Source organism: Cannabis sativa, chromosome 1 (genome assembly GCF_029168945.1).
Source record: "Cannabis sativa cultivar Pink pepper isolate KNU-18-1 chromosome 1, ASM2916894v1, whole genome shotgun sequence".
Classification (NCBI taxonomy): Eukaryota; Viridiplantae; Streptophyta; class Magnoliopsida; order Rosales; family Cannabaceae; genus Cannabis; species Cannabis sativa.
Genome location: NC_083601.1, coordinates 18,285,341 through 18,301,586, shown reverse-complemented (window position 1 = coordinate 18,301,586; position 16,246 = coordinate 18,285,341). Strand labels below are relative to the sequence as shown.

At 35.3% G+C, this 16,246-nt stretch overlaps 2 protein-coding genes across 3 annotated transcripts; one reads left to right on the top strand and one right to left on the bottom strand.

The window, feature by feature from the left end:
• Positions 1-2,851: 2,851 nt before the first annotated feature.
• LOC115705447 (eukaryotic initiation factor 4A-10) lies at positions 2,852-6,847 on the top strand. Of its 2 annotated transcripts, none has more exons than XM_030632783.2 (5): positions 2,852-3,141; positions 4,834-4,903; positions 5,033-5,136; positions 5,353-5,783; positions 5,982-6,847. In XM_030632783.2, exons 2-5 carry the CDS (start codon positions 4,836-4,838, stop codon positions 6,615-6,617), a joined length of 1,239 nt encoding a protein of 412 aa, XP_030488643.1. In that variant the 5' UTR covers positions 2,852-3,141; positions 4,834-4,835; the 3' UTR covers positions 6,618-6,847. The 2 variants fall into 2 exon arrangements, with proteins under 2 accessions (XP_030488643.1, XP_030488644.1); XM_030632784.2 differs by having other exon boundaries at positions 2,968-3,675.
• Positions 6,848-12,381: 5,534 nt separating this feature from the next.
• On the bottom strand, positions 12,382-15,906 carry LOC133029592 (uncharacterized). The gene has a single exon (XM_061101902.1). It carries the CDS (start codon positions 15,904-15,906, stop codon positions 12,382-12,384), a length of 3,525 nt encoding a protein of 1,174 aa, XP_060957885.1.
• Positions 15,907-16,246: the final 340 nt, after the last annotated feature.

Sequence of the window (16,246 nt, the reverse complement as noted above, 5' to 3'; positions counted from 1 at the left end):
TCAAGAGTGTTATTCGTGTTCTTTGATTTGTTAGTTAAGCCTACTTTTGGGTCAGGGTGATACGTACATTTTGGGAACACGGTAGTGCAATTGAGTGGGAGCACTAACATAAAGGATGATTTCCTTCGAGCTTGACGAAACGAAAATAAATGGTGGAGTACTCATTTCACATAGCTGAAATATCATTTATACGGGGTTAAGTGTTTTAAGGATAAAATACATTGTAGGGTGTCACAGTAATTTAATCCCTTTACAGTGTAGATCATCTATATAGAGGACCATTGATCAAATTAAGATTATAACAATGGATAACTAATGACGTGTCTATATGGTGGAACATATAGAGCGTTGTATATACTGAGAGTGCAATTCTGAGTTCTATGCGTGGATTCAACGAAGAATTAATAAGTCAGTGAATTTAGGTTATAAATTCTTGATCTGCTTATTGGAAGATCGGATATATAGACCCATGGTCCCCCCACTAGTTGAGACAATATTACTTGTAAGACTCATTTAATTGGTTTTGATTAATCAATTATAATTCTCAAATTAGACTATGTCTATTTGTGAATTTTTCACTAAGTAAGGGCAAAATTGTAAAGAAAGAGTTTTTAGGGCATATTTGTTAATTAAGATACTTTGTACGGTCCAATTAATGAATATGATAAATGACAATATTATTTAATAATTATTTATAGTTATTAAATAGTTATAATTGGCATTTAAATAGTTGAATTTGAAAATTGACGTTTTTGAGAAAATGAGATGCAGAAATGATAAAACTGTAAAATTGCAAAAAGTGAGGCCCAAATCCACATTGCTTAGGGCTGGCCACTTTTATAAGCTTTATCATCTGATATTTTCATTATTTTAATGCCAACTAATTCAAACCTAACCCTAGTGGAATGCTATAAATAGATAGTGAAGGCTTTAGGAAATTTACACTTAATTTTCTACTTTTTCCTTCAGAGAAAAACCTGAGCCTTCTCTCTCTATACCTAGCCGCCACCTTCTTCTCTTTCTTCTTCCTTGAAATTTCGAAATCACTTAGTGTTAGAGTAGTGCCCACACACAGCAAGTGATACCTCAATCATAGTGAGGAAGATCGTGAAGAAAGACTTTCAACAAGAAGGAGTTTCAACACTAAAGAAGGAGAGAAAGAGATCCAGGTTCAGATATTGATAATGCTCTGTTACAGAAAGGAATCAAGGGCTAGATATCTGAACGGAAGGAGTCATTATATTCCGCTGCACCCAATGTAAGGTTTCTCATACTTTATATGTGTTTATTTCATAATCGTTTTAGAAGTTCATATTTAGGGTGTTAATCAACATACTTGTGAGTAGATCTAAGATCCTGATAAAATAATTTCCAACAGGGCTTGACCCGCTAGGCCAAAAGAAAAGGTCGGGCCGGGTCGGGTCGGGTTTGTGGCGGGTCAGGCTCGGCCCCGCCCGACTGACATTCCTAATGATAATCTGATTTGAGTGGGGCGTTTTGATTCGTCTGCTATTTCTGAATTTCTGAATTTTTGTTTACGTGATTTGTTGCTGTGTTAGTTTTTATGTTTATTAAGTTATTTTTGTTATGTTTATTACTCTTGCTCTGTTGGTATTTGGTGTATGCCTTAAGATCCTATAACCGGTTTCAAGTTTTTTTTTTTTTTGTCGTAAAAAAAAAGAATTTGTAAATTGTAACCGTAGACAAAAAAATTGAATCTTCCATAAAATAATATAATTCAGAAGAAAAGACATGCATAACAGTGAGTAATAGGGTGGGTATTATCCAATCTAATTTAACTGAACCGATCGAATCCAATTACAAAATGTTAGATATCTAATTACAATTGAATTAGATTGGATGCTAAAAGTTGGATTCTAATTGGATTGGATTGGCTATTGAATATCAATCTCAAAATTTAATAAACCGACCCAATTTAATTACATTTATATATATTAAAAAATTATTTATACAATAAAAAATATTAAAAAATATAATATATATTTATTAGATTTTTTTGTATGTTAAATTTGTAACACTTGATTGTTTTGTGTATTTATTTTCATGATGTTTTGTTCTATTTTATTACTTAAAAATGTTGTTGTTTTAATTATTTAAAACTTTGGCTTACATTAAACTTGTTAGAATAGTATGTTTATAAAGTATTAAACTTAAATAAAAAGTGATACTTAGAGCATGTTTGGTATTGTTTTCTGTTTTTTGTTTTAAATATTTTTTTTTTTTTAAAAAATGAGAACAAAAATAGTTTTTTAGTTACGATTCCAAACATGCACTTAGTTTTAATGTATTTTTCTTTATATTTTTTTAAGTTAATATTAAACTTTAGGTGTATAATTGGATATCCAATTAAAAAGTTGATCCAATCAAATTAGTAATCCAATTACTAATTAGATCGAATGAGGAAAAAAAAATTAGATTGGATCGAATACCCACTCCTACCGAGTAGTCTCATATCAAACTTTATCCTTTTTATTTTAATAAAAATAAAATAAGTTCAGTAGTAAATTAATAATTTTTTTTAATAAAATCACCCAAAACACAATATTTATTTAATTATTAATAGAAAAATATTAACATTATATAATTTAATTAATTTTAATATTTATTCTTTCTATTTTTAGTGTTAGTAATATTGAAAGACAGCCCACACCAGGCCCGTATACAATGTTTTCGGAGAGGGTGGATGTGGACCGGTGATCCAGTCCAAGTGGCTTATTTTTGGTTGGACCGCCTGAAGGGTCCATCTACTTTCTCTCTCCGTAATAAACTCTTTACTCCTTTTTTATACAATTATATTTATTGAATTGATCCACCAACAAAATTCCAAAACGTGTCTCATTCTCAGTATATTTCGATAAGTACTGAATCGAGCCCAAGTCGGTTTCCAAAACCCAGGGGTAGTTTCGGAAACACAAAAAAGATTTCAATTTAATAACCCTTTTCTTTCTCATCTCAAACCCTCACTCGCTCACTCCCTTATTTCTCAACTCCGAGGTCGATCCGAGGAGTTTGGGAAAAAAAACCCTAAATCACTACTTTTCGATCTCTTCTCTCTGCCTCTTTCTCACTCAGCTTCTTCAATTTTTACTACTTCAACTACTTCTTCATTGTTATCTTCAGGTACGTAGTGGCTTTCGTCTTTTATTTTTCCTTTTCAATCAATCTGTAGTAGTTGGTAATGATTTCTCTTTCGTGATTTGTTTTAAGTTGATTCAATATGTTCATATCTAATTGATTTTGTACTTTAAAGTTTGTTTTTCGAGTTACTATTGTGTTGAGGAAAAAGCTCAACACACCCAAAGTTCTCACTTTCTCGTTCTCTCTACCGTAATTGTAAATACTTTTTCTTTTTAAAATAGTATTTTTGAAATTAATATGTAGTATAAATGTTTATGTTTTTGTTAGCCCAAAATAGAAAAAAAGCCCATTTGTATTGTTTGAGTTAGCCCAATAATGTTTTAGCAAGAAAAACCAAAGTCATATTTATTAGGGTTTCGTCCAAAGTCATAGCATAACTTTTCGGCTCTCTCTCCGTACCGCGATCTCTCTCTCTATATCGGCCTTTTTGGCTTTCTTATCAACCTCCTTCACTAGCTGATCCGAGATCGGAGAGGAGGAATTTGGCCGGTTAAACAATTACTTCACTCATAACAGGTACTGTACTTGCGTTTTTGAAGCTGCTAATGAGGATTAAGTACAGATCTGGTTGTTTGAGTTTTATCAAGTGATTCTCTCTGTTTGTACAGAGTTCCACTTCGGCATTCTACATGGATATATTTTAGCTATTTTCCAATTCTGTCTTTTATTTTTTTCTTCTTTTTAATAGTAGTTAGGTTTTTCATAATTAGTTTATTATGTTTAGCTCTAAGACTTAAAATGTGTACATTATTACCTTTTGAAACGTTATGATATGAGTATGTGTTGATTATTATACTAATTTGTTCTAATCTGGATGGTTCCGAGATTCTGTTATCAATCTTTTTGCATTTGAAACGTAAGGGCGAAGAAGCTTTCATAATTTCTGATTTTGGTGCAATAAAAAACATTCTGTTTCTTTTATGTGAATCCCATTTGTATGGTATTTGTTCCTACATGTATTTTATTTCAGTACCGTGTTAAGTTGGGATAATTCTATATCTTGGTGTTGATGAAGTGTTTGGTGCCATGGAGAAACTTCTCTTTAAATTAAATTTTAATTAAGGTGTTTCTAGGCAATTTTTGAATGCTAATTATTTTAGCATCTCCTACGGACAAATAAGTTGCCTGTAGTTTCAAATTTTATCCGGTAATTTAATAGAAGGAAAATAGGCTATGTTTCATTGAATAGGTATCAACTAATAACCTGTTTAGAGAAGTTTTGAACCAAATTGGACAATAATTTATTGAATAGCTACCAACTAATAACCTGTTTCGAGTTGTGAACAATTAAGGCTTATTCATTTGCATCTCTTCAGCATTTGTTGTTAGCATTTGACATGTTCCTGAAAAGCGAACAATTTTTTTGAAAACATTCAGTTAAGCGACAAGAAATTCTGTTAGGCATTATTATATTAGTCAGACTCTCTGATTAGCTAAGTCTACATAAGTCTTTTAGGTTCGTGATTTCTGGGTAATTACTTAAGTTGCAGAGAGGCATCTTACAGGCTTCTTAGCTCTCTAAACTCACAGATATTACGAACGTTTTACTCTTTTTGTCTTGTTCCTTTTGTCTGCTTTTCTAGTAAGCTTTTCTTGATTAGAGCTATGCAATTTTATCATCATATACAAATATTGTGATTTGCCATCTACTCATTAGTCTTGCTCATTTATCAGTCATGGCGGGATTAGCACCAGAAGGATCACAATTTGACGCACGTCAGTATGATGCCAAGATGACTGAGTTGTAAGAATTGCATCTGTCTAAGACTGTACTTTGTGTTGTTGATTTTGTGTTACAAGGTTGCTTATATAATTTGTTGAAAAAATGAGTATCTAATTTTTGTTTTTGTTGCTGTATTGAACATTTTTATAGACTTGATGGACAAGATGATTTCTTTAAATCATATGATGAAGTTTGCGATAGCTTTGATCTTATGGGTTTGAAAGAGAACCTTCTTAGGGGCATTTATGCTTATGGTATAACTTTATTTTTCTTTCTCAATTAAGTATCTTGTTTGATGATTTACTGATGAACAGAATAGTTGGATTTAATACTGATCGGATTGACTTCTAATTATTCGATTTCATGAACTATGTATCTTGATTGATGTTTTGTTATTATATAAATATGGAATTAATAGTTGAGCAATTATTATGCCACAGTATCTCTGACTTGGTTGAGGACTTCTTTAGGTTTTGAAAAACCCTCGGCCATTCAACAGAGGGGAATAGTTCCATTCTGCAAGGGTCTTGATGTCATCCAACAAGCCCAGTCTGGTACTGGAAAGACAGCAACTTTCTGCTCTGGTGTTTTGCAACAGCTTGACTATGATGTGACCGAATGCCAGGCTTTGGTGCTAGCACCAACTCGTGAGCTTGCTCAACAGATTGAGAAGGTCATGCGTGCTCTTGGAGACTATCTTGGTGTTAAGGTGCATGCCTGTGTTGGTGGCACAAGTGTTCGAGAGGACCAGCGCATATTATCAAGTGGTGTTCATGTTGTTGTTGGAACTCCAGGCCGTGTTTTTGACATGCTGAGGAGACAGTCCCTTCGTCCTGATTACATAAAAATGTTTGTTTTGGACGAGGCTGATGAAATGCTTTCAAGAGGGTTTAAGGATCAGGTTTACTTTCTCCCCACTATTTATTTATTTATTTTTGGTTAATAAGTAACTTTTTTACAATGAATTAATTCTTTCTGGCCTTCTGAATGTGGTTGAAAATAGATTATGAATTTATTAGAAAGTTGCATCTAAAGTTCTCTACTTGTTATGATGCGAGTAAATGTGCGGTTGTTCACTCTTTAATTTTCTTGGTTTCAGATCTATGATATTTTCCAGCTTCTGCCAAGCAAGATCCAGGTTGGGGTATTTTCTGCTACTATGCCCCCTGAAGCTCTGGAGATCACCAGAAAGTTCATGAACAATCCCGTGAGGATTCTTGTTAAGCGTGATGAGCTTACCCTCGAGGGTATCAAGCAATTTTATGTCAATGTTGACAAGGAGGATTGGAAATTTGAAACCTTATGTGATCTTTACGAGACTTTGGCCATTACCCAGAGTGTCATTTTTGTCAACACCCGTCGCAAGGTAGACTGGCTGACTGACAAGATGAGGAGCCGAGACCACACAGTGTCTGCCACCCATGGAGACATGGACCAGAACACCAGAGACATTATCATGCGGGAATTCCGATCTGGGTCTTCCCGTGTTTTGATCACCACAGATCTCTTGGCTCGTGGTATTGATGTGCAACAAGTCTCACTTGTTATAAACTACGATCTCCCAACTCAGCCTGAGAACTATCTCCATCGTATTGGACGTAGTGGAAGGTTTGGAAGGAAAGGTGTGGCAATCAACTTCATAACTACCGACGATGATAGGATGGTCTCTGACATCCAGAAGTTCTATAATGTTTTGATCGAGGAGCTGCCTTCAAATGTTGCTGATCTCCTGTGATGAGTTATTTTATTTTAGTAGAGAAATTTGGAATTTGTTTAGGCAAGTCTTGAAACTTTAATTTAACGTGTTTTTTTTTCCTTTCTTTTTTTCCTTTTTAATTTCCCGTAGGAATGACTTTTCATCAAGTTCTAGCAATGTTCTATCATTGCGAGATTTTGTGCTATGGCAGCCGTCACAAGTTTTCTGCCAATTTTATTTTGAATGCATATTTTTCTTTTCTTGACAAAGAGGATTTTAAAATCGTAATTTTCAGCTTAATATTTGTGTGCCATTCTCATTTTGTTTACTAGGATAAAATTTCAATTCTTGTTCCATTCTATTCTTATAAGTAACTTTCTTTGCATTAGGTGCTCTTGACATTTTTGAACAAGAAGGAAAATGAATAAAGAAGAGATACATTGTTAATAGTGCTATTTTCAAAAATATGTAAAAAATTATTAAGGTTATGATAAATATGAATATAGTATTATCTAACCAATCAAACTAAAATATAGTTTTTTTTTTTATAAAACATTAAAAAGAAATTTAGATTTAAAATTCATAAAAAATAAAAATTTAATTAAATTACTATAAAAAATATTAAAATTTCTTTCATATTTATTTTTTTTCAAAAATAAAATAAATAAAACTATAGTGATCGCCGAAGTTGTCATTCGTGCTGGAAAAGTCACCGGAGTTTATTACTGGCACCAGTAAAATCGTCAGAGTAGCCGTCGGTACCGTAAGTCACCGGAGTTGCTGCCGGCGCTGAAAAAGTCGTCAAAATTAGCATTGTCGCTGGAAAAGTTACCAAGTTGATGAAGAAGAAACCGGTTTCTTGGAAACCAGTTTCTTAGTATTTTTTCGGTAATTTTACCGGTGACAATGCCAAGTCCGGCGACTATTATGGAGTTTGATGTCGGTACCGGAAAAGTCGTCGGAGTAGTTGTCGTTGTCGGAAAAATTGTCGGTGTAAACAAAATAGTCAGAATTGGCATTGTCGCCAGACAAATCACTAGAAAAATCACCAAGAAAGTGGTTTTTTCATCAAGAAACAAAAATGATATACACCGAAAATAATTGAAACCAGTTTCATCAATCAACCAAATAGAGAAAAAAATACAAAAAAAAATTACCAAGAAACTAGTTTCTTCATCAAGAAATTGGTTTCTTGATGAAGAAAAAAAACCAGTTTCTTGGTGATTTTTTCGGTAATTTTTTCGGCGACTGCCAATTTCGACAAATTTCTCGGAGTTCACTGTGAAAAAGTCACCGGAGTAGTTGCCGGTGTATTAGTCGTCAGAGTTGCTACCAACGCTAGAAAAGTCGTCAGAATTGCCATTGTCGTCAGAAAAATCACCGAAAAAAATCACCAAAAAACTGGTTTCTTCATCAAGAAACCAGAAACCAGTTTCTTGGTAATTTTGCCGGCGACTATGCCAATTCTGATGACTTTTTCGAAGTTTGTTATCGGTGCCGGAAAATTCGCGGGAGTAGCTGTTAGCGTCAGAATAGTCGTCTGAATTGGCATTGTCAACGGAAAAATCACAAAGAAACCGGTTTCTTGGTGAATAAATCGGTTTCTTGGTGATTTTTCAGTGATTTTATCGGCGACAATGCCAATTCCGACAAATTTTCTGGCGCTGGCAGCAACTCCGACGACTTTTCCGGCACCGACCGCTACTCCGATGACTTTTCCGGCACCGACAGCAAACTCCGGTGACTTTTCTAGCATCAATGACAAATATAAACTTCCTAAACAAATAAAAACATTAAATATGAGATTTAAAAACCTAATTACATATATATGGCATATCAAATACTATAAAAAGACTTAAAAATTAAAAAGAATACCATATAAATTGGTCAAACTTAAATGTGCCATATTTATCATAAGAACTTTTAAAATCCCATAGTAAGTGTAATTTCCTCTTGTTAATAATACAATAATCTTTGATTATTAAGGATCCTATTTCTTTCAAGTCAAAAAAGGAAAATTGAAGAAGGTAGAAGGGGTTATTGTTTCTTTCTATAGTATTAGATTAACTAAATAATTTAATTATAAGGTAGTACTTATTGATTGGTGGTGTTTTTTTGTTGGCACGTTTTAAGAATTTTAGGGTTGGTTGAGCAAGCATTATAGGGTTAGTTTGGTATGGTGTAACACTATATTCAGATAAAATAATACTACATTAATTATTAAAATTTTAATACAACGTAAGTTGTATTATTTAATACATAACAAATGATATGTATTAGCTTGTATTATAATATTTATAAAGAATTTGGGATCAACTCCAATCTATGACCTGGATCCAGGGATCTGAACTCGGACTTAGGATCTCGATACGAACTCGAGACCCGAATCTCGAATCCGAGCACAGACCTGAACCTTGAACCTGGATCCAAACCTGGGCACGGACCCGGATCTGACCTGGAGTCGGTGTTAAAGTCGAGTTTATTAAAAATATACTATCATTTTACATAAACTATTAATACAACTTACCAAATATACTATTATATTAAATAATACTAATACAATATAATAAAATACGTCATACAAACTGATAGTATTTTGCAAAATGTTGGAGTGGTGTATATTGGACTAGATAAGTTAATGTTTGGTTAAATTAAACTATCCTTAGCTTTAAACTTAGTCAACCCAGGCTGAACCCCATACTCAAGCATACTAAAACGTAATGTTTCTCTTAATGTGTCACATCACATTAATATGTTTTATAAAGTAGTTAATGCTTAATTTATTTTTACTTTTCCGAGAAAACCCACAAAACCTTTCTTACAACTATAATAAAACTATATTTACGATATGAGATGATATTATTGAGGTAGGTAGGTTATTTGATTTTACAAGGATGAAGACTAGTGTAAAAATTGTGATATATGGGATACATTTGTATCAATTTAGTATTGTGCCACAATCGCAAAATTTGATGTTTAGTTAATATTTTTATTTAAAATATAAAAAATAATAATTTTATTGTATAAAATAATAAAAAATAAATGTAAAATATTTATAATTTAATACATAACTAAATTTAATAATAAAATATTAAAAATATTATAAAATAATATAAAAGTAGTACAATTTTCATTTCTACTATTTTCCCACTTCCTTAGTCGCTTGTGTTATAAAAAGTTTCTTTCTACCATAGCAATAAAAAGTTTGGGAAGGTTTCTCCCAAGAAGAGATGCTCTTATGTTTGAAAAAATATTTTATGGGACAAGGAGTTATTTGGTCTTGGTGCTATTTGGAGGGTCAATAATGGTAACTTTATCTCAATTTACAATGATCATTAGCTCTTGTTGAACTCGAAGCTCATCACTTCTCCGCCTTCTTTCTTAGGAATAGAGGCAATGGTGTCCTCATTGGGCAACTCGCATGATGGTTGGGACACTGGCCTTATTCGACGTTCTCATTTGATAAAGCTTGTGCCATTTTTTCCATACCTTGGCCTATGGGCAATGTGTGGCTGATAAACTTGTTTGGGAGCATAAGAGACGTGGCTTTTATTCAATTAAAAGTGGTTATTGGTTTGCCATTCGACATGTCACTGAAAACAATGCGTCTTCTTTCTCTAATAATTCTACTTGGTAGTATCTTCTCCGGAGTCTTCATTTACCTGCTAAGGTCAAAAGTTTTGTGTGAAGGTTGCCTTTAAATTGCATCCCTACTATGATCAATCTCCAAAAGCATGGCCTCCTCAATGGTAATTTGTGTTTGGTGTGCTCTTTACTACTTTTCATGCTCTTCGGGATTGTAACAATCTCGCTTCAATTCAAAAACTCTACACTTTCAAGCTTGGCGATCCTTCTTAAGTGACATTTATGGCTTAATTTGCAATGCCATCCAACATCTTCTCCAAAGAAATATTGAATTAATTCTTGTCACTAGGTGGCACATTTGGTATTATCGTAACAAGTTTGTGCATGATAAGATCACCATTCCTCCAGAATTAGTATGTCCTTGGGTGACTAATTTTTTTCACTCTTATCATCAAGAAAACAGCTGGGTTACTCCCCTTTGTCCAATTGTTCCTGCTTGCCAGCTTTTAGAGCTCCCCCCTTTTCGGACTCCTCCAGCAACCACGGTCCTCAAAGCCAATATCGATGTTGTCCTCGATGTTAATAGTACCTCTTGTGGCCTCGGATTGGTCTTTCGAGATTTGAATGGGGCGATATTTGCGTTGGTAGCGTGAAAATGTGAGTCTTTTCCTCAACACGAGTAGGCATAGGTGCTTGCTATTAGACAAGCGGCTTCGCAATTCATATCTATTAGAATTCACATCCATTTCGGATCTGATTGCCATGGTTTGGTTCATAAAATTAATGTTCCTATAGTCTTAGATTTGTCTTTGAATTTAATTCTTGATGATATTAGAGTTTTTCTTGTAAACATTTTAATATTGTGAGTTTTACTTTTTGTCCCAAAACTGTCAATATAGTAGCTGATACTCTTGTTAAATTTGCCTCAACATCTACTACAAATACAGTCTAGTGGCCTAGTTATCCAAGTTGTATTTAGAACCTTATTTTGCTTGAGGCCATTGATCAATGAATTTCCTAGCTCTCGACCCCTTAGTTGCTCTTTGTATTTTGGTGGTGTTCTCCAAGGCTATTTTCTCAACAAAAAAAAAATGCATTTATTGTGATGCAGATTTTACATATGTCATATTATATCATGATCCAAAGTTGAATTAACTTTTGGTATGTGACAATTTACATCAATTTTTGGTAATAGATCACCAATTTAGTGAAAGTACTTTCAAGTGCTTTATTTTTTTTAAGCAAAAGTAGTAATTCTACCTTTAATTCATCTAATCTCCTTGTTTTACCTTTAATTCTTATGTCGTCTAATATCTTCTGTTTACCTTTAATTCTTATCATTAAAGAATAATAAGATATTTTTTAATCTCTACAACTAACAATTAGAGCCATAAAATTTATCAATTCTACATAGGTCTTTCTTCGCTTAAAAAAATTGCATTTATTAATTTAGTCCAATCTAATAAGAAAATTACATTAAATTAAATGGAAATTTTATTTACACTCTAAAAACTTATAGATATACCTAATTTTAATAATTTTTATTTTACATAAAATATATATTTTTAATTATGTTAGTTTTTTTTTAAAAAAAAAAAAATTCTTTCAATTCATATTCTTAAAAAATATACTTATCAAATAAAAATAAATTATATTTAAAATATTATAACAAAAAATAATAAGTGAAATTTTATTAGAAAAGAAAAAGCATTATATAGTTTATAAAAAAATTATAAAAATAAAGTTAAAATAAGTCATGAAACAAAATAATATAAGAAAAAATATATATATTAAGAGTGATTTTTAAAAATTAATTTAAACTCAATTTTTTTAAAATATTAAGATATACTTATTATTATTTTATAGAATACAAATAAAAATTCTATAAATTAAAGTGCTTCATTTAGTTTTATAATCTGGCTGTGATGGCAAAACAATTATAAGACTACATAGACTAATCAATTCCATTCCAAACCAAGAAAGTAGAAATTTCATACCAATCTAATAATCTTAATGAAGATACAATACAACCGTGCGGATAAGTTGGTCGGTAGAATGAAGTAGTATTAACTATTAAGATGTCTTTAGGAATGGGATTGATGATGTAACTAATCAAAAGTATTAATTAAATATGTTATCTAAAAATAAAAAAGTATGAAATATGTTTGTATTTTTTTTTTTTTTGAAAATTGCGTTTATAAATAAAATAAAATTAGAGTTAGACCTCATGGTCATTACAAAAGATATTAACAGGTATAGTAGAGATTTCTACCATGCCCGTAACATTGTGGGCAAATGCCCATTTAGCCACATTATGGGCCGCGTAGTTACAGTTTCTAGTAATATAAGAAAAATTACAATTAGTCATAAAAGTAGAGAGGAGTTTGCAATGACGCACATAGTTCTCAATCCCCCAAATAGAGTCATCCCCTTTTAGGTTCTTGATAACAACATCAGAATCACTCTCCACTAAAACAAAAGGATGATGTAATGAGACCGCCGTCTCCATGGCTAAAAGACAGGCCGCAGCTTCTCCAGTGAGTGGGTCAGTGAATTGTAACCTTTTTGCCGCCACCCACAAAACTGATTCATTATGGTCTCTCGCAATCGCCACTGCACACATAGTCTCACCTCCGACTTTGACATCGCAGTTGATTTTAATCCAATCTTCCGGAGGCGGAGACCAAGCCTGAGTCTCAACAGACTGTGGAGGGGAAAGAAGGCAGGAGCCATAGTCTGTGTAACAAGACAAAATAGAGTCAATATAGTGTTTAATGTTACCCATTGAATTATTATGTACCTTGTCGTTGCGGGCCCTCCAAATCGTATCTACCACAATTGAGGCGTAGAGGAACAGCTTATCAGTATCAACTCCTCTTGATTTAAGATTCCATAGAAAAGTAACCCAGTCCCACATTCGGGCTCCTGAATCGAGCACAGGCATAACCCCCCAAGGAGAGGATCGCCAAAGGTGGAAGGCAAAGTTGCAATACAGGAACAAGTGCTCTGTGGTCTCCTCAGCCTCTCCACAAATAGGGCAGGAAACCTCCTCAAAACCCATTCTCTTAGCAAGAGGGGCTCGTAAGGGTAGCGCATTGGAAAGGATACTCCACCAATGGACCTTATGCCGCTCCAAAATCTTTGAGTTCCAAAGTTTGTTCCATAGTGCCGGAGCAATGTTGCACATAGGAGCCCGATCAAGGGCTTGAATAAGATATGCAGACTTGGTTGAAAACAGACCATTTGATTCTTTTGTCCAGACCCATCTATCCCTTCCCTGACCACTCGGAATACCGCCTCTTAAGATGTTACTAACAGTTTCCTGGTCAAAAAGGTTGTGGAGCTTGGGTGTGTCCCAATTCCCGTCAGGTAGCAGTAAATCCGATACTTTCTCCAAGCCCCGTTGTTGACGATAATTAGACTTAGGGTAAAAATCCGTACCGTGGATAACCCAAGGGTCGTCCCAAATACTTGTCTCTCGCCCATCGGATATTAGCTTGCACGCCCCTTTTCTTAAAATCTCTTTTGATCGCACCACATTTTTCCAAAACCAAGAATCGGAGCTCTTAACCTCACAGTCAAAAAACGGTTTACCCTTAAGGTACTTAGATCTGAGAACATTACAGCACAGCGACTCTTCCTCAGTCAGCAGAGCCCAACCCCACTTGGCGAGCAATGCCTGGTTCATCTCCACAGTCTTTCTAAATCCAAGCCCCCCACGGGACTTAGGAAGGCACAACTGGTCCCAGGCTTTAAGATAGATGCCTCTATTACCTTGTTCACAGCCCCACCAGAAGTCCCTCACCATACCATCAATCCTAGATGCAAGCTTTTTAGAAAGCTTTGTCGTCTGCATCGTGTAAATAGGCAAAGCAAGTCCCACCGATTTGATCAATGTAGCACGACCAGCCTTTGATAACGATTTTAACTTCCACCCATGGAGTTTTGACACCAGATTATCAAGAATGAAGTTAAAATCTGCATCCTTTTGGCGGGATCTAAAAAGCGGGAGTCCCAAATAGTTTATGTTACCCAATTCACAGTTCAATCCCAAAGCTTGCCTGATGCCTCGTTTCATACCATCACTTGTGTTACCGCTAAAGAAAATGGAGGTTTTGAGCTTATTAATTCTTTGACCAGACCAATCACAAAACTTTTCCAGGCAATGCCACATACCCCTTGCTTCATCAAGGTTTGCCCTGCCAACAAGGATCAGATCATCGGCAAAGAACAGATGGGAGAGTTTGGGGCCCTCTCTGCTTAGCTTTATACCACTTATGGTACCGTTATCAAGGGCGTGCTCAAGGATGCGCGAGAGGATTTCAGCAGCCCAGATAAAGATGTACGGAGATAGGGGGTCTCCTTGTCTAATGCCACACTCCGGGGTCAAACTGTTAAATTTCCTTCCATTGAGAAAAAGGTTGAAGGAAGTTGTTGTGATACACTGGCGTACCCAATGGCAGAACTTGTCAGGGGCCTTGAAACTACGCAAAACATGGTCAATAAATTGCCAACTCAGTTTGTCGTATGCCTTAACCAGGTCAATTTTGATTGCAAAAAACCCTTCTTTCCCTTTTTTTCTCTTGAAGGAGTGTATGATCTCTTGGATTAAAACATTATTATCTTGGATGTTCCGGCCAGGGACAAAAGCTGCTTGAGTAGGACAGATCAATCTGGGCAGGAACACTCTGATTCTATTTGCAATGATTTTCGAGATTACCTTATAAATCACATTGCACAAAGAGATAGGTCTGAATTGGGATACTTTTTTTGGGTTGGGGACCTTAGGAATGAGAGTAATATTTGTAGCATTAAAGCCTCTATGCATATTCCCTGACTGGAAAAAGTCCACAACTGCATCGCAAAAGTCTTGTCCCACAGAGTTCCAATAGTGTTTGTAGAAGAGAACTGGCATACCATCCGGACCCGGAGCCTTCAAGCTTCCCATAGAGAACAGCGTTTGTCTAATTTCCTCGTGACCTGGGATGACCTCAAGCTCAGACTGCTCCAAAGGGGATAGATGATCATGGATTAAGTAGTCTAGGCTTTGGAGAGGGCCCAGAGGCGGGTTTTTGAAAATGTCACCCAAAAAACTAGTAAACTCATTACCAATATCTTCTTTATTAGTTATCCACACACCATCCTTGTTCAAGATACTGTCCACCGAGTTTCTTCTATTACGGATCGTGGCAGAAATGAAGAAAAAATTAGTACACTTATCACCATCCCTAATCCAAGAGACCCTAGATCTCTGTTGCCAGTAAATTGCTTTCCGCCTTAAAGCCTCATTAAGCTCTTTCCTCACCTCCACCTCCGTAGCCCAATTTCTTTCACCAGCAGGCAAACTCTGGACAGCTTGTAATTGACCCTCCAACTTAGAGATACAAGAATCCAATTTGCCAAATTGCACCCGATTCCAGTTACTCAGGGCCAGGCGGGTCGCACCACCTTTCTTAAACACTCTAGCAGGGGCCCAATCATGTGAAACAGACCCCCACGCTTGATCCACCACCAAGGAACTACGAGGGTCCCTTGTCCACCAAGCTTCAAAGCGAAAAGGCCGTCTGGCGTTAGAGACCGAAGAGTCGGTATTAATAAAGAGGGGCCGATGGTCAGAATTGCAGGTGGTGAGAGACCGAACGACCGTCCTAGGAAAGATTTGCAGCCAACCGTTATTTACTAGAGCTTTGTCCAGGGCTGACTTAATGTGATTAGCACCGTCTCTATGATTGTCCCAAGTCATGATATCTCCTTTAATAGGCAAATCGACCAACGCATGACGGTTAATCAACTCCGAAATGGGTTTAGGGTTTAGGGTTTAGGGTTAGGGTTTAGGGTTTAGGGTTTAGGGTTTAGGGTTTAGGGTTTAGGGTTTAGGGTTTAGGGTTTAGGGTTTAGGGTTTAGGGTTTAGGGTTTAGGGTTTAGGCATCATTCATCTTTTCTCTCTCTCTCTCTCTCTCTCTCTCTCTCTCTCTCTCTCTCTCTCTCTCTCTCTCTCTCTCTCTCTCTCTCTCTCTCTCTCTCTCTCTCTCTCTCTCTCTCTCTCTCTCTCTCTCTCTCTCTCTCTCTCTCTCTCTCTCTC

Coding starts and splice junctions, on each gene's coding strand:
- LOC115705447 (XM_030632783.2), top strand. CDS start 4,836: ATGGCGGGATTAGCACCAGAAGGATCACAATTTGACGCACGTCAGTAT. Junction 4,904..5,032: donor GATGCCAAGATGACTGAGTT/GTAAGAATTGCA, acceptor ACATTTTTATAG/ACTTGATGGACAAGATGATT. Junction 5,137..5,352: donor TAGGGGCATTTATGCTTATG/GTATAACTTTAT, acceptor GGACTTCTTTAG/GTTTTGAAAAACCCTCGGCC.
- LOC133029592 (XM_061101902.1), bottom strand. CDS start 15,906: ATGACTTGGGACAATCATAGAGACGGTGCTAATCACATTAAGTCAGCC.